The sequence below is a fragment of the Neophocaena asiaeorientalis genome, unplaced genomic scaffold, assembly GCF_003031525.2.
Source record: "Neophocaena asiaeorientalis asiaeorientalis breed wild unplaced genomic scaffold, Neophocaena_asiaeorientalis_V1.1 scaffold5, whole genome shotgun sequence".
Classification (NCBI taxonomy): domain Eukaryota; kingdom Metazoa; phylum Chordata; class Mammalia; order Artiodactyla; family Phocoenidae; genus Neophocaena; species Neophocaena asiaeorientalis.
The window spans coordinates 4601780-4624252 of record NW_020174698.1 but is presented as its reverse complement, the minus strand read 5'-3'; the positions used below and the strand labels follow the sequence as shown (position 1 = coordinate 4624252).

Below are 22473 nucleotides of genomic sequence, written 5' to 3'. Positions count from 1 at the left end.
CCACACCCACTGGCAGCTATGACCTCATTTGACTCCTAGAAAGACTTGTCTCCACTTGCTATCTCCAGTCACTCTCCTCCCAGTGTCTTTTGAGCCTACTTTATCATGCTTTCACCTGCACTATTTCACCAGCACAGCTCTCATCTGAGGTCACCTATGCCCTACACATTGTTAAATTCAGCAATCAATTCTAAAGCCTCAGTTTACCTAACCGAATAGCAGCATTTGAGAGAGCTGACCTGCCATCGCTCTTGAAACGCTTTCTCCCCTCCATTCTAAAACTATACATTCACGTGGTTTTCTTCTATATCACTAGCTATTCTTTCTTGGTCATTTTTGTTCTTTCCTCCTCGGCTCTCTAGGCTCTAAATCAGGGATCAACAAACTTTCTTTGTCTCAACTTTAAGCTCTGCAGTTCATTCATATGGTTTCTGTCATAAATACTCAACTATGCCTCTGTTGTACAAAACCTGTTGTAGATAACGCATAAACGAATGTAGTTTGCCGACCACACCCTAAATATTTACAAGTCCTCAGACATCCCTCTTCTCTATCTGCACTTATCTCCTAGGTGATCTCACCTAATCTCATGGCTTTAAATACCATCTATGTACAGATAACGCCCAGATTTATACCCCCAGGCCAGACGTCTCCCCTTTACCCCATCTTCTCTGTACCAATGCCTATCAAACCTTTACCTGGGTGACACCTGGCCCCTGAATCGTAACAGATCCAAAAATCACTGATTTATAGCCATCCAAACCAGCTCCAGTGACAGATTTCCGCATCTCAGAAAACGGCACTGCCATGATTTTCGTGAGCCAGGCCAAAACCTTACAGTCATCCTTGAACTTACTCTCTCACATCCATATCCAGAGAGTCAGTAGATCTTTTTGGCTCTACATTTAAAAAATATCCAGAATCCCACTGCTTCTCACCACTTCACTGCTTCCGTACTGATCCAAGACAACACAGCTGCTCACGTGGATTCCTGCAATAGGCTTTAAAGTGCTTTGTTTTTGGTCTTGGCCCTTTGCAGTCTGCTCACCTAAGTCAAATGATAACGCCCCTCTGCTCAAATCCTCCTGTGGCTTCCCCTCCATTAATACAAAAACAGTCCTCACGATGGCTCAGGGGCCTGTGTGATCTGGTCTCCTGTGACTTCTGACATCGTCTCCATCCTCCTCTTGCTCACTCCATTGGCCCAAGATGTCAGGCGTGCTTCTGCCTGAAGGCCTTTGCACCTGCAGTTCCCTCTGGCTGGAACACGTTCTCTTGCTTGCTCCCTTACTTCCGTGAAGTCTTCACTAAAATGTCACCTATCAGTGAGGCCTTACCTGACTCCCCCAGAAAAGCAGCACATTCCCCCACCTCCTGCAGTCCTACCCCCGACCTGGCCTTATTTTCCCTGTAACACTTATCACCATCTACTTACTTTTCTTTCTGTTTTAATTGTCTCTCTCTTCCAATTAGATTATAAGATCTTTTATCTGTTGTTTAATTTCAGCTGAATCCTCAAGGCCTAGATTTATGCCTGGATATAGGAGGCATTCAATAAATATTTACTGGATGAATGAATGGCTTTTGAAAATTTACCCTGTGATCTACTGGGGCTACAGAGGAGGGTAAGAATGGACAAATAATAATTATATTAAACTATAGGTCCAAGCATTTCAACTGAACCAAATTCAGAAAATGTATTAAATATATCTTTAGCATATCTACAGATATCTTCATATATCAAAATGATAAAGATGATCAGAATCCTGATCAATGTTGACAACTACACCTTAAATGAATTACATTTAAAACTTGAAGGAAGTCTTAGTCACTGATTTTTTTTTTAAAGAATTTTTCAAAAAGAATTCTCAATATCTAAGTAATACAACTAAATTAATGTACTAGAAAAGCTATAAGAATTAACGTTCAGGCAAATGGCTTCTTATTCCCTCTACTTCAAAAGACAAGATAGTGTGCACAATTATGAACAGATGTTTTCCCCAAAGTCCTTGGTGTGATAAGAATTAAACTGGGATAAGACAGAAACCAGAGATCCTGGAAATAAGCTAGAATGATGTTACATGTTACCTTCCATGATCTCAGCAGCAGTAGACCCTGATTAAATTTGGAACTTCTTAAATAAATTAAGCCGGTCATTTCCACCAGTAGGAGCCAAAAACGAGATCTGTTTTAGATAATGCCAAGGGTGATGCTTTGTTTATTACAGACACTATACTTTTGATTTCAGGAGGACCGAAAGAGAGGAAGGAGCTACCCTGGCCTGAGAAGTTACCACAGGTAAACTGCATGTAGCTTCCTTCTGCCTCATGAAATCTAATGAGTAGGGCTTACCTATTACATCTCCTTGCTCATGAATCATCATTCCCAAATCTTTAAATATTTCATTAATATCCATAATATCAGCCTAAGAGAAAAAAAATGCATATTATTGTAATCAGAAATTCAGTCCCCAATCCACAAAAGGAGAAAATTTTAAAAAACACAAACCACTGCTCATACCTAGGTGAGCATGCATCTGGACCTAATAACATATATTTGGGGAATATCAGAAAACTATTTTACTATAGGCAATCCCAAGTAAGTAGACTCTGAATCTCAGTTCTCTAAAATAAGTTTGTGATGTTAAAAATATCAAGTGATTCAGAGTGGAAATGAAGGACTATACAATAGAGAAGGGTTGTGGGTTACTGAATTTATGTCATGCAATCTGATTTGTTTTCTTATCATGAATAGTATTTCCTCAAAAAAGTAAAAAATATTCTTATTGTATTTCTAGTAAAAATGTATATGTCAATTTGACACTTTAAAAGAATAAAACATTAGGTGTAAATTCAAAGCCTCACATTAATAAATCTGAAAATGCAATGGAAGAGTGATGGATAAATAAGTTATAAATTTAATTTTCTTCAATATATAACTATTATTTTGCTTGATTAAAAAGTAAAGTTTAAACACTTTATTCAGGAAAGGTGGGGCAATTTACATATTCATCCTGTGCCTTACTTTCCCCATCTGTAGAAGGGCAATGATAATGACACAGTTAATTACGTCACAGAGCTTTTATGAGAACTAAGTAAGACAATTAAAGAATTCATCACATAGTGCTTGGTGCATGAAGCCCTCAATAAATGGTAGCTATTGTTAGCTATTATTAGCCCACTTTCTAGGGAACAGGTAGGTTCCCTAAGAACTAAGGCTACTAAACCTTTTAGACCTCTTTGATATCCTACACACACTAAAGAGAAATAAAACACTTTTAAAGCCCTTGGAAAAGTCTTATTCATGCATGTGTGATGTGTATCATGTGCCATGGAAGCTATCTAGACTCTCTGAACAGACCTTTATCTCTAGACTGATAATTTTCTCAATGCTCAGGTGGCTTGAGATGACTTAACAGAATTAAAAAAAAAAAAAGTTGGAGTAGAGGGAAGTATATTTTCTCATCCTTGCACAAATTCTAAAGAAATTATTTTTTTTTAACAGAATGACTCTAATTTATATGAAATATGCCATCAAATTGATATATTTATTTAGTTTTCTCTCTTGACCTCTCTCCCAGCATCATCTAAGCATCTTGAGGACAAATTCACTAAGAACAGAGCAGCAATCCAATTCTGCAATGTAAAGCTTACTTCGAGTTGCCTAATAGAAGACTCTCTCTCCTGAATAAGGCGGAGGTCATCCTCTGTAATTTCTTCATCCTGAACCTGCACCTGAGGCTGAGTTTGGCTATTAAAAAGAAAAGAATATGTAAAATAAAAAAACCGGTATGAAAACAATGAGGCTTCCTTTTTATTTAAGAAATACTAATTGAATAGAATATTTTTTCTTCAAAGTCATAGAACTGCTCACTTAAATTCTAAAAATATAACAGAAATGTTAACCAAATTTTATTCATGTTTCATTTTAATGATGTTATGTTTAGAGTTATTATTTAATTATTGGAAACTATTATATTTGGCAAGTGAGTACTTCTTGGTTGATTTAAACTTCACCTATGGGAATAATCTATATCAAATAATAATTAAGTCAATAATATTTATTTGGATAATTAAAGAGTATTATTGCTATACTGGAATATTTTTATATATTTTATAATAAATAATGACACTGAAAAATTTTCAAACTTATTGTTTTCTATTTATAAATAACTTAGGATAGTCATGATATATACTGAAAGCTTTAATTCTGCCCAGGGACTGTGATGTAAAAAACGTATTTGAAGAATTATCTTTTGATCTGTATAATGTCTTATACTTCTTACCTTTCCCAGGACACAAGATTCCTTTCTTTTGAGCTCTCCTCAGGAAAACCACCCTGAATAATTTAGTAACAGAATGGATTGAGAAGATGCAAAGGAAAAACACACAACACTCACATTTTACTTCATAATAATCTAAACTGATTGATGTACACACTGGAGTGCAGGTGTAAGAAAAGAGAGAGAAAAGTTCTTGTTCTAGTATTTTAGGTCAATTACTTCAAGTAATAAAAAAAATTATATCCTAAGCTGACAAAGAAGGAATTCATTAAATATTCTCAAGGGCCAAATAACAAATATTATTTGATTAAAACATAATGTAGTCTTGGAACCTCTATATCAAGGAACAACGAAACAACCTGTGATAGTTTCTAGGGAGATTTAAAATTAGATTAAGTCAAGATTCCACTCTAACGTATCCTTTATCTTCTCCAGGTGTACATTCGTTTTAAATATTCATACAATATATTCACTGTTCATTTACATCACCTTCATGTAATGCAGGATTAAAGTGCTCTCTACACCAGCACGAATACAAAGTAACAGCCTCAGGCTCAAGGTAGGATTTGACTCTGATCTTTTCTGACAAAACGTTTCTATATTTTTACATAATCTTTTGTTCCACAACATTGACAGAATAACCACAATAATACATAATGATCATCCTTCTTAAAAACTGATTAGAAACACCTGAAAATAAGTATTCAAATACCGATTTCCAAGATATTCACAGGTCTTTACGACTCAAGAAACACGCCGTATAGCTCTTCACGGGGCCCTTGGAGGGTACCACGTTCTTTTTACAGTGCTGCTTTAAATACTTACAGACACTCTGGAACTGGCTCTCACTCGAGCGACAAACTCTTTCTCTCTCTCAGCAGCCTGTCTCTGCGCCTTCTGAAAGTTTGTCAGTGATGTGGTGAATTCCGCCACTAAGCGATCCTTCTGTATTTTCCTTTGACGCTAGAGGAAAGCCGGGGGGGAAAGAAACCTACCAGAATCAAGCTGTGAAGCTCTATAGAATTTGCAAAAGTTGTTTTGCCAGTAGCTGGCTCTTTATTTAATTCTGAAAATTTCACTCACTCTATTACAGGGCCTTACTGATTAACTCAATAACATTTTGAACAATTTGACAGTATGTTCAAATACTGTGCTTATTTTACCTTGAGGCAAAAGGCCCATAATGTTGGATTTCTCACCTCAAGTTCTCATCCTAAAAACTGGGCCATGATTTTATGTTAAAGTATTTTTTTTTTTTAATGAAAATAAAACCTTTGACTCACCTAAGTAATAACTTCCACTAAGTAATAAGCAGGGTAATAAATACATGTGCCCCTAGGAAACCTCACATCTTGAATGAGCGTGCATGTTATATGAAGTCAGTCCTGGAAGGCCAGGAAACAATTACTCAGGAAGCATTTTCTGAGCACTTACTTAATTATGGGTCAGGGCAAGTGCATGGAAATAATTTTTGCTTTATTGAACCAAAGGATACTACCTGGGCAATTAAATATAGTTTTGTGTTCTGTGAACTAATCTCAAATCGATTTTTCCCCCTAATTTCCTTTCTAGCACAACAGTTCAAAGATCCTACAATACACTTGATTTCTTTCACATTCAATACATCAACAGTGCGTCTTAAAGCTTCATACCTGGTCACTGGGGGTGGTGGGCAGAGATCCAAACTCTTTAATGTACTTATCTGTTTCTTTGGCAAGTTGGTTCGTATATTGCTGCTTCTGTTGCCTAAAATGAGAAAACACGCATTATAGCGATGGAACACATTTCTTTAAGCTACAACTCTGCCACTTGATTCAACCCTGATGAATAGTTTTAGAAAAATCACTTTTTTATAGACTGGCTCCAAACTTTCTCTATGAAAACAAAATTTTCAGGTTCTATTCTTTGATAAATATTGAACAAATACTATGTGGAAGGTTCTTTACTCACACATGGAGTAACCAAGCTCTGAGAAATAAATCAGCAGCCATTTAGAAAGGAAGATGACAAAAGCCAACAGGAGATTGTAAGGTGTATGACGTTTGAGCTTGGTGGCTGTGGGAGCCTTTGATGTGCATCCCACAATTGGGAGGTCAGTTGAATAAGTAAAGAAGATTTGTTGTCTTTAACTCTGCCCAGTTCCCAGGTCTCAGGGTACAGCCAGCCTCTCATATTTCTCTACCTGAACATTTATATCCTATACTTAAAAAAGAAAAAAAAAAAAAAAGCAGAGACGAGTAATAATACGAATTTACTATTATTTAAGTTTGCTGTGGAAAAAACAATAGCACTTCTCTGTAAAAAGAACAGAACAGAGTAAAAGAGGTAAATTATATAGCTATTTATATCTAGCTTGCTATCTAGCTTATGAAGTAAAAACTAAGATCTCTAACTAAAGAAATTAACACTAAAAAAAAGCCTGTATTAATGTGATGCTTTACAAGTCACAACATCAGTATTTCTCATATATATTCTCTCTCATTTTAAACATGTATTGGTCACACTTAGGATCCTTTAAAATAATGAGATACTATGTAAAAATGTTTTAGTATAGATATCTGTATTTGACTGATAAGGAAGAATTATACCCTACTTTTATATATTTACCAAGTGCCCTATCTTTAATATGCCTTTTAAAAATCTTTAGAAAAAGTAATATAATTAAAATTCTAAAAGAAGACTTTAATGATGTCTACATATTCAGAATCTCCACTATTAACCTTAGCAAAATATTATTAACTATTAAGAATTATGGTTTCTATTCCATTTTACTTTATTTTAATAAATGATGGTTTATTATTTAGATTTGGGGCATGTTTAGCTCCTTGATATCTATCCACTGCAGAAAAATGCAATACAAATTAGAAACAACTGCAAATTCCTCAAATTGTACTTCATAAAAATATGAATTACTATTACCTATCTCTTAATTTCTTCTTTGCAATTTTTCCTTCTGTAGCTAATGTTTGGCATATCACTTATAACATATATATTACTTGAAATTTGTAGCTGTTAACAGTGCTGAACTAAGATTTAAGACTCAGGTTCAGAATAATGTTGGGCAAATCATCAAACCCCAAACAGACATGTTTTCCTTATAAGCAAAATGGAAATAGTTCTTTTAATCTATCTAGCTCACTCCAATTTTGTAAGGTTCAGATGAGAAAATGCATAAAAACACTCTGTAAAATCTGTAACCCGTGAAGTATTATTGCTGTTTTTCTAATAGCATGTTAATTTATTCAAATATGTACTAGATAACTTCATTACAACTTTCTTTTTTTTAAACAGAGGCTAATGTTTTCTGAAATTCAAATATGTAAATATAAACTTTTAGAGGCATAGTTCATATTGGATATGCATTGAATCTAAGTGAAATAAAAATCATCTTATGGATTGTTAGCTACGGGAAGTGAATCACACAAGTAGAGAAGCTCAGAGTACCGTTTTTCAAAAGCCATCAAAAACAACCTATTAAAAGGTATAAAAAAGCTAACCAAAGAAGTTCTGCTTTGATAGAGTAAGCCAGATCTTTAAAATAAAGAAAAACATCTGCCCACTTTGGACAGGAAAAAGCTTAGTACAAATGAGGCAGCAGAAAAATCTTATTAATTTTCCATTGTTTTCTCCAATAAACATAACACTACACACTATCAAAGGAACATAACAATAGGTGGTTTTTCCCATTTCCTTTTTCTTGTTTAATTAATACTTACAGCTGCTGCCTCAATTCAGGTGAATCTTGAGGTGTTCCAAGTTGATTCAGAGTCCTCTGTATTTCTGCAGCTATTATGATAGAAAATAAATGTGTAATTGTTACAAATATTAGGGCAATAGACATTAATACAAACAACAGGACAGTTAGAAAAAGACAGAAAAACAAAGAGATAAATATAGGAAGTATTAGTTGAGAAACAAAAAAGAAATGGTTTATTCAAATCTCATTAGTGACAATGGACTAATTTTCAAGACTAATTAAATTAATTAAAACTCAAGATTAGAGACAATGGATTTATTTTCAAGAGTATTGTGTGGGGACCTTACCATGTGAAACGGCAATTATGAGCCAAAAATATTATCGTCTTCCCTATTCCATCAGAACATTTAGTACAATGGCACATGGACTTTCACGTAACTCTACTGGCATAAAAATTGTAAGGAAAATAATTGTTACAATTACATAATTCACTGGGATATAAAGTGAATGAATTAGAGTTAATAAATGAAGGGGGAATAACAAAATTAGAAAAATTATTTTTCAACTATGTAATAAGTGATTCAAGCAAAGATCAAAGGATGCTAAAACCATGGGGATACTCACATGACCTCAAATTATCATCACACAGATGTCACTACTTTGAGTTAACTTTATCGAAGATAAATCTGTTGCTTATAAAACAAATGATCAAATTTAGGACCACCAATGGTACAAACTAGCATTATGAGCCTCCTGACATAATGCAACAAGAAAGTCACAATATGACCTATGTATTTTTCTTGCCAAAATATTTAACCCAAATCTAATCATGAGAAAGAAATCAGACCAATTTAAATTATGGGATAATCTACAAAACAACTGGCCTGTACTTTTTAAAATGTCAATGTCAACAAAAGAAAAAAAGTATGAAAGCAGGAAAGCTTTCTAAATTAAAGAACTAAAAAACACAAAATACTAAAACACCCAGTGTATGATTTTTGACTGGATTCTGAATCAGGAAAAAAAAAAAAAAGACAAACCCACAAAAACTATAAAAAAGTTGTGGAGACAACTGGAGAAACTTGAATTTGAATCTGGAGAGAGAGAGAGACTAAACAAAAGTTGAAAAATGTCAGCAACTGGTGAAACCAGGTAAAGGGTATATAAAAAATTCACTGTACTATACTTTTACTCTTCTGTAGGTTTTAAATATTTTATGCTAAGTTCACCACTCAGAAGTCTATGACCACTGTAATAAAAAAAAGGGGCTCTTTACAAAACGGGAGGTCCTAGTTTTACGCATTTATATACACAAATAAAATGTCAAGTAGAAACAAGTTGAAAATCCATCTCAAAGTAAGAAACTTTCACACTTCTAAGAACTAGAGGAAAATGATTCAACCCACCCATTCTTTTCATTTAAAATAATCATTTATTTACATAGCTTAAATGCTTTTAAATAGTCACTACTTATTGATATTTATGGGATCAAAGGAATGACTGTATTCCGAAACACAGGATAACTTTTTTTCACTGAGGATGATGTAATAAATATTGGTTTCAAGTTAAAGATGAAAAATATAAATACTGGAGAGGAATCATATAGCAACTGTTAACCATTCAGCTACTTACAAAGGAATTTCTTTTTGCAGTTCTTCTCGGTAACAGATTTTTCTTTTGTGAGGTGGAGGAATTTTGTTTGCTGTTTTATAACATATGGCAGCTTCCAATTAGTTACATATTTCCTTCTTAACCTGAACAGATTTTCTTGGGCTACCTTACAGGGGTTTAAAGCTTTTATTTTCAAAAAAAGGATGTTGATAAGAGAAGCTGATGCAGGCATTTATCACATATCTAGAGGGCTCTTGTCTTTTAAAAAAGGTCACAATAAGTGAAAAAAAAAAAAATAGATTGCTCAATAAATGACACCAGGAAAACTGACTAACCACTTGAGGGTAAAAACAGAGAACTCTAGCTTACCTCATGAAGTAAAATAAATCTGTAATAAATTATTAATATAAGAAACTATAAAACTGCTACATAAAACTATAAAAATGTATTTATTATACAATCTTATTTATGATCTTGGCAGAGGTATAAAATATTATCCAAGTATGATATAAAACTAAAAACCATGAAGGAAAATATATCAAACTGGCAAAACATACACAAAATTTTAAAATACTATATGAAAAATATGTATCTACATTACAAATATATAAAAGTAACGTGTGTGTGTGTGTGTGTGTGTGTGTGTGTGTGTGTGTACACGGGAGAAAATATCTGCGGCATATAATGAGTAAAGGGGTTAATATCCCTAATATAGAAAAGAATCCTATAAACTGGAAATATAAAAATAGCTCAATGAAAAATGGGTAAAAGGTATCATCTTAAAATTATAACAAGCAAAAGAAATATGAGAAATTAAACTTCACTGATAATCAACACATATAAGATTGGTAAAAATCAAGAAAAATAAGCAGATGATAATATAATTACAATCAAAAGCCTTGAAAAAGGTAATGACATAGGAAGGAGCAATGTCCATCATGTAGAAAGAATCAGAAATAACTGAGAAAAGGTCAGACAAGCCAGTACAAAAATCGGCCAGGAACAGGAACTTTAAAAATTGATAATATTCACTGAAAACATGAATAGCAAAAGAAAGATTGAAAAGAATATCAATCCTGGAAAGGATAAATAACTTTAATGTATGAACGCTATATAAAACTGTTCCGCCCTTAAAAAATTTAAGTAGACATGCTTCTGATAGGCCCAGTGGGAAGGAGCCTAAATCTACCAAGTGGTTATTTCCCTAGTTTTTGTAAACAGATACACTCAGCAACCTGTTTTCACCCTGTCTCCCTGAGTAAGGGCTTATATGCAAAGGAAGAGATAACCGGGAGCCCCTGAGGGCGCAATACTCCAACAAAACAGAAAACCAGGAGCAACACCTATTCTTGTGTACTGCTCAGAAAGGCCTCCGAAGACCTGACAAGCTGAGCAGGGTGAAGCCTCCCCTATTCCTATATTCCCATTTAACTGGCCTGTCTGGAGGATGCAGAAGGCAAAGAGTTATGATGGCTAGCAGAAGCTTATTCAAATGGTGACTCCAACTGCAGTGCTCCTCAAAATGTGATCTATTTACTAGAACAGATCGTCACAATCTCTGGAACCTTGTATAAACCTGCTGATACTTGTATAAACCTGCTGATATGGTATATACTTTTTGCTCTACCCTAAAAAATAGAAAACATGAGAAGGAGTTTGTTTTCAACTGGATGGGATGGCGTAGAGCCTTCACAGTCTTATCTTAGGGTTATATATATTCTTTATCTCTGTACTACAAGTTAGTTGTCAAGGTTGTTGGTCCTCTCCTCCAATGGGACACTACACTAGTCCAACACACTGCTTACATGTACTTTTAGGATCTGAAAGGCAAGAAGCAACATGCACTCTTAGATGTCTTGGAAGGATGGAAGTATGCCAGCAGATAGAAGATAAATTCCATGAAAATACAGGACCCTGTTTCTTTGGTGAAGAATCTTGGTCCATTAATCCGTATGGATCACTGACATACTCCTGCAAAGTAAACGACAAATTGCTTTTCTTTGCAGTCTCAAATACAAATAGGGAAACAGTGCTTACTTAGTGAGACTTTTTATGTGGCTCCAACCCATTTTACTGAATGGCCCCAAACGTTGCCAGCTCTGGCTTCAGCTCCGCAAAAGAAAAGGCTATCCAGCTAGTTCAAGTGTTGGTACAAGCAGCTCTACAACTGGGTTTTAATGACCCGGTTGATCCAATGGTAACTCAAGCGCCTGTGCAATTTCAGAGTTCTGTATAACACTAGTGGCAAGTCCCACTAGGAAGAAAAAAAACCCACAGGAGTCCGTTAGAATCTTGGAGCAAAATCATGCTTTCTTTGGCAAACCAATGTTATCTTTTGAGGAACAGTTCTAGTTTTGCTACTAAGTCCTGGATAAAAAGTAAACAGTGGTATACTAGGTGACCCAGTGACCTGAGCTGCCTGCTATGTATTAGGTGTTATGTTATCTTGTTAGTTTATCTCTTTCTAGATTTTGTTCTATGTATGTTAACCAGCCTGCCCCTCACCCCAACTTCTACAGCACTTGTTCACTGGACTAATAAACCAGCAATGGTTTAAGAATAAAAACCACTTGTAGGCTCACCAACTGGACTTCCCCCTTCTCAGATTAACATGATTACTGGAAATGCCATGTACCAATTTGCAGCAATAGCATCAAAAGTAAATAAGTGATGTGGCGCCATCTATGGGGCTATGAGCCAGTCACCCAGTGGCAAGATGATGATACTCCTTCCTTCGTGGTGGAGGTGGAATTTTATACTCACTGAAACAGTACTGTGGATTTTGTTATGCTTCTTCTACTGCCCTCCCCGCCATGATTCTACCAGCTTCCTAATCCATATATTAGTCACAATCATGGTATTCTACACACCAGTGCTTTTGATCAAGATATGCAATTTACAGAGAAAAAAAAATTAATAGAACTTCCAAGGACAATGGGATTCCTTGGTCTCCCAGTACTCCATTATCTGGAAGCTGCTGGACTTCTAGAATTTTTAATGGCCTTTTGAAGACCCAATTATGGTGTCATCTGAGAGACAGTATCTTGGGAAGGTGAACTGCAGCCCCATGGGATCTTTACGCTCTCCAAGAACCACCACTCCTTGGTGCTGCTTCACCCACAGCCAGAAAGAACACTCAGATTTAGGAACTAAGGGGCAAAAGTGAAGAGAAATAGTTCACATTTACACCTAATTACTCACTTGCAAATTTTCTTCCATCCCTTGAGGTGATTTACAGACAATATCCAAATAAGGAATATAATCACACCTCTATCTGGTAGAAGCAGAGGAAGAATGGACTGGAAATCACCCACTAGACCTGGCACTGGATGCAGGAAATAAACAGGCCTTGGTCCTACCCATCTGCAGAGATGGGAGAGGAGTTCAGGTTGTATGAGTGAAAGCGGTACCATGTTAGACAGGGGCTTTTTAATTTTTTCAAGCTTAAGTATGCAAAAAGGGAAATATGTTCATTAATCGGAAACAAAAGGTATGAACTATAATGGACATTTATTTTTGGTCATCTGATACCCCAAATTCTTATTACATTGGCTCTTTTTGGTTTAATACCATGACCACTGGGAAGCATCATTACAGAACCAGTCTTAGGGGAAAAAACTGGTTGTTAAACTAGTCTAAGAGTCTTTGGGCTTTGCTTACCTCCATTATGAGTAATGCAGGTGATTAACAGTCAGAGTCCTAGCAACAATCACAAAAAGAAAGGCCAGACTCATAAAACAAGCTACTAGTAATCAAAAGCTAGATTTACTTAGTGCTATTTAGGTTTCATAAATATCGAAGTTCTTTACAAGTCAAATGCTTTAGCTGACAACCTTCTTCTCACTCTGAAACAATAATTTTAATAACACAGTATCTCATAAATTGAACTTTCTTAGAAACGCAACCATTATGTTTTGCCTAACAGAGTGCATTAAATTAACGACTGCTAGATGTTTTTCATGAATACAAATGTAAGACAAGGCCCCTTACACTCAGGCAGCATGTAATCTAGAAAAGGAGAAAAAAGGTACATTATATAAATGTTATAATCATGTTTCAAACGAGGACCTATAATATAGGCATTCAATTGAAGGACAATCCAAAAAGCCTTAACAGAGGTGGCATTTGTATTGTTTTTGAAGTAAGACACTAGACACTTTGTTTTGGAGATTCAAACCTCTAATACCATACTTAGACATAACTTGAAATGATCAGATCACCGACTGGTTCCCCCAACCACAAGGGTAAACTCCTTAAAGGCAAGAACTAGGTATCCATTGTTCATTACTGTATCTCTAGAACCCACCATATTGTTCACACTCAACGAGTATTTTTTAAACTGAACAACAAAAGAGCATTAGAAAGACTGAATCCTATATAAGAAGTCATATGTATTTCTAAAACACAAGGCATAGAAAGGTAGGTAGGCTCCTTTATTACTCATTCATTCGACATGTTCCGGCCATCCACTATCTACCGGGCACAGTGAAGGGTTTCTGGACATCAACACTCGTTTACTTGTATATCTTTACTTTGTATAGCTCTAAACTTGAGGATCAAGTAAACGTATCATCTGATCAGGTGATAAAGGGCCTATGGAAACATAAATTTGAAATTACTGAATCAAATTTAGGAGAAATATTATATGGCATTAGTTCAATTCTATTATATACATGAAGTTGAGAACCAAACAGAATAACTGATTTGTCCAAGAAACTATGGCTATTTAAGTAGAAGAGCTGGGATTAGAATATAGATTTCTTAGTTTCTAAAACAGTATTTTTCAGTGTGCTAAACGGGCTAAAAGTAAAAGGCTTTTAAAAAGATCATTTCATAATCCAGGTGTATGATAGTTGCCAAAGCAAACAAAGGAAAAATAAGTCTGTGCTAACTTGGAGTAACTTAATAGGAGTTGAGCTGAGATGCTTAGGTGTTGCAAGTCATGTTCAAAGTACATTTCAAGTCCCACCAGTGGACCACAAGGATTCTTCCGCCCTACTGAAGTTGATCAGGAAATAAACACCTGTCCTTTCTTCAGGTCTTATGAACTGGCAAGATTCCAGAGACATCAATTTACATATGACCAGTATTACCCTCTTACATCAGGGTCAGCCATTTATGACCTGTCGGGGCTTCCAGCCTAGTTTTATACAGCCCTCCAGCTAAGAATGGTTGTTACGTTTTGAAAGGGTTAACAAAAAACAAAACAACAATGAATACACAAGAGACCATACGTGGGTAGCAAAGCCTAAAATGTTTACTATTTGGCTCTTTATAGTAAAAATTGGCCGATCCTTGTCCTAAACTAGTAAAAATTCCTAAAACTTTGTATTCACAAACTCAATTCAGTATGGTACTTGAGTGTACTAAGTACTCACTATGTTGTCTGTTTCACACAAAACTGAACAATGCTGCAAATCTTCCACTGAACATGCATGTATACTAGGTTGGATTTCTGCAGTTTTCAGAAAGAATGTTACCAGTACATCATAGGTGCTGGCCTGTATGGGTTATTATTTTCAATTGCTGCTCTTCTCACATTAATTTAGAAACAATTATGGTTACTTTTTCATTGTATTGGATGAACATTTTTGTAGAGTAACTATGTCGTTACCAATCTATTATTTTATTACCCTCCGGTTTTTGACTATCTCCTAGTTTTAGGATAGTGGTCCAGAGGATCTCTTGCCTTACTCAAGTTGACCATGTTCAAAAATGTTTAAGCAAAATTAGTTTAGAGAAAGAGAGAGAGAGATAAAAAAGAGGTTTCTAGGTAGATGACAAGCAGGATGGTGATCTGGAAAAACTGATAATCATTCCTAGCCTCTTCCAGGTCATGTCTACTGGGTTTCATTTCATTACTTCGCCTGGGATACTGTGAATTTATGAAGCAGTCATATTCATTTTTATTGGCATATGTCTAATTTGAAAGAAAAAAACCCTGTGAAACATAAAAATTAAGGAACAAATTTTTTACATAACCATAAACAGTTACTTGAAGAAAAATTCACCTGATACTGATAAACTGAGATAGGATTAAATCAAGATGCACCTCTACAACAATAGAATGAACAAATTATTTTTGCATTATCTACAATCTGCACCTATTTGCACCATTACTTCTAGAGAGGTGACTTTACAGTATATATTACATTTTTCATGACGTAAAGATAACACTAGTTCCTACACATCTAGAAAAGGTGCATTATTATTTCCACAAAACCCAAACCATCCCCTTTCTGGCTCTTCATTATTTTCAGTACCAAACACCCATTCTGTTCCACGTGAGTCTGCTGCCATCTAGTGGATGATCTAAGGAAAAAAACGCTTCATAGCAAAGGGTATTTTTTTCTGCTGTACAACTGTAGGCAACAGTTGGCATCAGGGGCTGTGTAATGTCACCACCTGTCAGAGTGCCCTGGGGACCAGGGAGGATTATATCTGACCACTGAGAGTGGCTGGGCTTCCTGGGCCAGCCCTAACAGGCATGTGCGCCTTCAAAGAAATGTCTCCAAACAACGGAGAACAGAATACAACTACTTGCTCTTTTAGCACAAAATATCTGTTGCTCAACCCAAAATAATTCACAGTTGAAACTGTCAATCGTAGAAAAAAAATAATGGTTATTAAAACCCTTGGACAAGTGGTTTTGAGATTCTGACTTGGTCTCACCCACATCACACTGAGGAAGAAGAAGTAGAGTGTAACACTGACTGGCAAGAAGCCTGGGAGCCAGACAGTCTGATTTGGAAATCTGACCTCACTTCTTGCTGGCTGCTGACCTTGGGCAATTGACCTCATCTTTCCAAGCTATAACTGCCTCACCAGTCAAGCGGGGGGAGAATCACCTCTTCCTCAGTTATGATGAACTTCAACTGAGGACAATGTATGTAAGCACCTTGTACTGGAAACAGAAACAGTTCAATAAATGAGAGCAAACAGTATGAAGTGGCTTAATGTTTTTCTCCTGAAAGTCAGAAATGAACAGTAAGAATATTCTTATTAATATATATTAATGTGAACCATGCTGTAGGAGGGTGTTGAAACTTAATAAACTCTGATATAGTTATGAGAATTGTAGAGATAATGATAAATATCAACTGACACAAGACAGTTATAACCCCTAATTAGGAGCGAACTCAGCTACCACCTGACAGTGACATGTATACACACAAGTAAGAAACTGAACTAGAAAAAAAACCCAACTAAATATTAATAAAAACAAATTTTGTTTTAGACAATTCTTTCCTCACCTGTCAAACACTCTATCTATTTTAAAGGGTGGGTTGAAATATTACAGACGATGATATATATAAAAACATTTTCAAAATGGCACAGATTTCTGTAAGAACACGAGATGCTATTACTGGTAAGTTTACTATAATCAGAGTTAGAATCATTAGGTTGGGCTCATTACACAGTACAAGGTGCATAGGGTAATGTATCATGAGAAAATATATCAGCTAGTTGAAAGTAAGTTTCAACACAAAAAGGTTCTGAGATAAATAATCAAGTGAACTAGGTCCCAGAAAAGTATATTTTAATTCTAAAAAGCACATGTTAGGTAGAAAAACTCCTTAGAGAATCTGAAACAAAGCTACTAAAATAATTATGGGCTTTTTTCCAATAGGCTCTCTATCTCATGCTCTGTCTTGTGACCTGAATAGGGAGCTTATCTTCTCTGTGGGTAAAAGAACTGATGTGAACGGTGGGGAGGAAACTGAAGGATCTTCTAAAGGATGAGTCTTGAGCTGAGAAGCTCAGGTGAAGCCTGCGCCTCGGGGCCAAGCCTGCTGGTTTACTGCACCCTCCTTCCTGGCACTCCAACACTTGCAGGCAAGTCCTACTTCCATGAAGCAATCTCCCATTTAGAACACATTTAATTTTAAATTTCTCATTGGTTTTCTTTCCAAATACTTAGAGGGAGAAAGGCACACAGGCTAACAAGGTAGAAATTTAGGGCATTTTAAAGCTACTGTAGACTAATAAAGAGTTAAATCTAAAGTCATGATTCTTAAAAATGAACAAAGTGCAAAAACAAGCCATTTGAAAACTGTATGTAAACAGTACTTGGGATTTCTAAGATGGCCAGAACACTGCAAGCTCTGTCTTAGCAAAGATGTTCAGTCCTAACATCTTATCATGTGGCCCTGCTCAGCTGACCGGCTCAGAGAGAGTCGAGTATTGGGAGTAACAGAGGTCAAGAGGAGGACGTGGCCCCTTGAGTAGGTGATCTGTGTACTCAGCTAACACAGGGGGATTTGCCAGCGGGGCAGCCTTACTCCTTGCGGTTCTCCAGCCTTCCTGAGCCCTTCTTGGCCCTCCTCACCTCCTGGATGAGTTTCCTTCCTGTCATCCACCGGATGGCCCGACAGTCTGCTCCAAAAGCAGCCTGAGTATTAGCCATGTGAGGAAGTTCACCTCCAGCTCATATGGCAGTGATTCCTCAACTGTTTATCTCAGTCCGAATTTCTAATCAGTTTTGTTTTGTTTTTTTGCGGTATGCGGGCCTCTCACTGTTGTGGCCTCTCCCGTTGTGGAGCACAGGCTCCGGACGCGTAGGCTTAGCAGCCATGGCTCACGGGCCCAGCCACTCAGCGGCATGTGGGATCTTCCTGGACCGGGGCACGAACCCGTGTCCCCCGCATCGGCAGGCGGACTCTCAACCACTGCGCCACCAGGGAAGCCCTCTAATCAGTTTTATTTGCAAGGCCCTGCTGCTCACGTTTTTGCTAAAACACTGCAAATGGATTTCTGCTTCCTATAGGAACATGGTACAAGTTTTTTCCTGAATCTTCCCTCTTCTTCCCTCCTCAAGCCATATAGAACAGAGAGGCGGGAAAAAAGAAAACCCATGTAAGCTACATTTTCAGAGAAATTAAGACCACAAAAGAATTCTCAAAAACATGTACATGTGGCCAGAAGAAACAGAAAAGAGCAGATCGTGAGTGGGAAGCCATGGGGATGGGATAGGAAACAGGGGTGTTGCAGAGGAGAATAGGGGAGGCAGAGCGCCAAAATGTCACTAGCAAGTGTGTGCCACCAGGAGATGATGGTGATTCCCAAGGGGGACCGGGGCAGGGCTGAGCGAGGTGGAGAGCAGAGGCTTGGACCATGCTCGGGGCCCCTGGCTGCTCATCTCTGAAAGTGTCACCTTTCCCTAAGAGGAAGGGGATGCCTTATGCACTGGGGAACCAATGGAGTGACAGGGGGACGTCTGGACTGGAGGGGGAACTGTCCTACGTCAGGCTAGGTTCTGAGAGGCAGAGAGGGAAAGAAACAGTGCCTCAGGGCAGTGCAGAGAGGAAGGAGCCCGAGGGCACAGCCTGGGCACCCTCTCCCTTCACAGCTGTCTCCTGCCAGGAAAAGCAAGCTCACTCCACTGAACAACCACCAAGAGAACAGAAAGAGCAGCCATGCAAAAGATTATATAAAACTGTGGAAAAGAACAGCAAAACTCGCTACAAAGAAAATGCAGCAGGAAAAAATGTTGCCACGGAAGTGGATAAGGTGAAAATTATAACCCAAAATAGCACCCTTTTTTTTTGTTTTAACTCAGTGAGGCAATTGCCATTTTAAAGGAAAATCACAAAACAGCTCATAGACAAGATGGCCAGATAATAGGCAGCAGCGAAGCAGAAACTCGAGGAACTCAGGGAAGAAAAGAGAAAGACAAATTCAGAAATGAAAGGAAAGATCAGACGCACAGAAAGCATGAGCCCCGTTAACAGCTGTTGCCATTTTGGGTTGCTCAGGCCACAGCCCTTGAACTGCTGATGGCTTTAGCTCCTAGCTCACTGTCACTGTCACATCCTCTCTCAACTCCTAGTGATTTCAATACCCATGCTGATAACCCTGCCACCATCCTGGCCTCATTTCTTTGCACGCTTTTCTCCAAATGATCTTGTCCTCCACCCTCCCATAATCACACACTCCAAGATCTTACCAAATGTCTTCTCATTACCAGCAACCATAACTCCTCCATAACCTTAGTTTCATACACACCACTGACAAATCACCACCTCCTGTATGTCTAGCTCTCTCCCACTGGCACCCTGACCCAATGAGCCTCTGACCCACCCAGGACCTAGCATCCTTTGGTCCTGCCACTTTCCCTCGCATGACCTCCCCTTCCCGCCATGTCTTCGCTTGCCTCCTGACCCAATTTAAACGCCACAGTCAGCTTAAATGTCATCATCTTCACTCTCTTGCTTATATCCCCTCAAGCTGCTCTCTCCACTTACCTTAACCACTTGACAAATCCAAAACTCTAGTTAGGACCAACACTGTGCTTCCTCTATTATGTGACTGTGCCATACGTCATTTAACCAAACCTCTGTTAAAAGAGAATTTATCCTAAGCTTATAGGTTTAAAAGTTGGGGAACTTAACCATTTATGCTGTCTCTACAAATGAATCCTTCTGAGTTCTATTACACAGAGAGAAAATAAAGTGTAATGCTGACTAGATGAGAACATTCTCCTACCTATGTATCGACTTTCCATTTATTTACATGCTCAAAAGGCTGGTTCTACCCAGAGTTGAAGCCTGAGTTCTTACGATAGGCTGTAAGGCACCCCCCAGCGCCACCCCCAGCCCCTACTCTCCCCTCTCTGTGCTCTGCACGCACTGACCCCTCCTCCACTCCTCCAACACCCAGGCAGGCTCCCACCTCAGGGCCCCTGTACCTGCTATCCCCCCATCTAGAACATTCTTTCCCCAGATACTGAAGGGTGCATTCCCTTACTTCCTTTAAATACATGTACAACTATCATCTCCTCAGTAAGGCCTATCCTGGCTCCCTGTGTATCCCATTTAGAAATGCAGTCCCCTCTCCAGGATACCAGATCCCCACTGTTACGTTTTCGTCGGGGTGCTTCCCATAACACTTAACACCTCCTTCCAATACACTAGTTACTTATTTATTTTGTCTGTCTTCTCTCACTAAAGGTTAGCTCCATAAAGGTAGGTATTTTGCTTGTTTTATTCACTGAAATATCTCTGGCATCCAGACGGTGCCTAGCACATCACAGATGCTTAATACTCATGGTATGAATGAATGCACATAAATGCACAATGACCTGGTACAATATAAAACATGATCCAAATGCATAGTGTTATGTGAATCAGACTGTCCTGGGTTCAAGTGCCAGCCTCTCCATAATAGTTATATGAACTTGAGCAAGTGACTTAACCACTTCAAACCTAAAATTTCTCATCTGACAGCATTGGCCAGAAGATCAAATAACAATGTACAAAAAACAGATTCAAAATACCAAATATGAGGCACAGAGTAAACAGTCAGCAAAGAGAGCTAAAAGATACTAACCTACATACATATCTTCCAGAATGAGATTTTTTGTTTTCAGAATGAGACTTCCGAGTAAAGCAGGGTGTACAGGCAATACTCTACAACTAAAGTCACTGGATGCATTTGGGCCATGCTGCCCAGCTCTCCTCCCCCACCTCAGCAGAAAGGCAGTGCTCTGAGCACTGCCAAGTAAACAGGCCTTAGCTGGATTTTTAGCTAAAGGCTTCCACATTCCCCAGTAGAAAAATAATAATCCACAGGCTACAAGGGGATCTTGGTGATGTCTGCAGGCATTCTCTTGGGACGTTAAATGGGATGAAGAACAAACTATTCCAGGGAAGTTGGTGGCCATACTCAATATAAGTAATATGCTACTGCAACAACGGTTTCTTCAAATAATGATCATGATAACGACACTATAACAAGAAAGATGACTCGAAAAGGAAATGCTCCAAGACTTACAGAACACCATTTTGTATGACCGTTGGTTTCTTCCAAATCAATTGATATGCAAACCAATTAATAACTGCTTTAAGAAAACACCCAGACTGGAGTAAGTATAAACGGCAATATACTCTTTAATGAAAAATATTGCTTATTAATTGGTGAAAAACAACAAAAAAGTGTCAAAGAGATGAGGACAAGAATTGTCAAAACCATTCCACGAAACCAAAACTAAACAGCCCAGCCTGAGTTTTGTTGTCCCGCTCTCACACCAGCACTGAGACAACTAAACTGTACGCACAGGGAGCATCACAGGGCAGCTGAGCAGCAGTTACACAACTGACCACGAACTTTATTTAATAAGAGAAGCCACTCAGTAATACAATTACTGAGCATACTGAATTTATTTATAGTGGAAAAAGCTAATAATAGTTAAATTAATTTTTAAATAAGAGTCTGGAAACATATATATGAAAATCTTTATGGTATAATCAGCACCACATTTTATTTATACAGAACTCAGAGGAAGGATTCATTTGGGAGGCAGCATAAACAGCAAGCTCCTCAACTTTTTTTTTTTTTTGCGGTACGCGGGCCTCCCACTGTTGTGGCCTCTCCTGTTGCGGAGCACAGGCTCCGGATGAGCAGGCTCAGCGGCCATGGCTCACGGGCTCAGCCGCTCTGCGGCATGTGGGATCTTCCCGGACCGGGGCACGAACCCTTGTCCCTTGCATCGGCAGGAGGACTCTCAACCACTGTGCCACCAGGGAAGCCCGCTCCTCAACTTTTAAACATATAATTTTAGGATAAAATGTCCATTAACAGAGGTTTGACTTCTGAGCAGTTTCTCAGAGCTATCTGAAATGCTGTCTCCTGGGCTACAGTCCTCATTTTGCCCCAAATAAAACTTAACTCACAACTAAAAAACAAACCAAAAAAAAAACCGAACAAAAACAAAAAAAACACAGATGTTTGAGATGTATGGCAAATTCATATAATAACAAATTATGCAAGCAACACAGAAGAGAGAAAAAACAAGCAGCAAAAAAAAAAGGTATAGTATTATCCTATTTTCATTAAAAAAGAAAGAAGGTAATTATGTATAAATATTTCTGGAATCATTTAGATT

The 22473-nt window shown here is 37.7% G+C and overlaps 1 protein-coding gene across 3 annotated transcripts in view; it reads right to left on the bottom strand.

The window, feature by feature from the left end:
• The window catches only part of STX7 (syntaxin 7), a 48891-nt gene that overhangs the window by 7527 nt on the left and 18891 nt on the right, over nucleotides 1-22473 (bottom strand). For all 3 annotated transcript variants that reach the window (XM_024759151.1, XM_024759153.1, XM_024759152.1), the window contains 6 exons: nucleotides 7999-8068; nucleotides 5935-6028; nucleotides 5108-5245; nucleotides 4286-4338; nucleotides 3654-3750; nucleotides 2353-2425 (listed from right to left, as the gene is read on the bottom strand). In XM_024759151.1, coding sequence (XP_024614919.1) covers nucleotides 2353-2425; nucleotides 3654-3750; nucleotides 4286-4338; nucleotides 5108-5245; nucleotides 5935-6028; nucleotides 7999-8068 — 525 coding nt within the window. The remainder of the gene's footprint in view (nucleotides 1-2352; nucleotides 2426-3653; nucleotides 3751-4285; nucleotides 4339-5107; nucleotides 5246-5934; nucleotides 6029-7998; nucleotides 8069-22473) is intronic.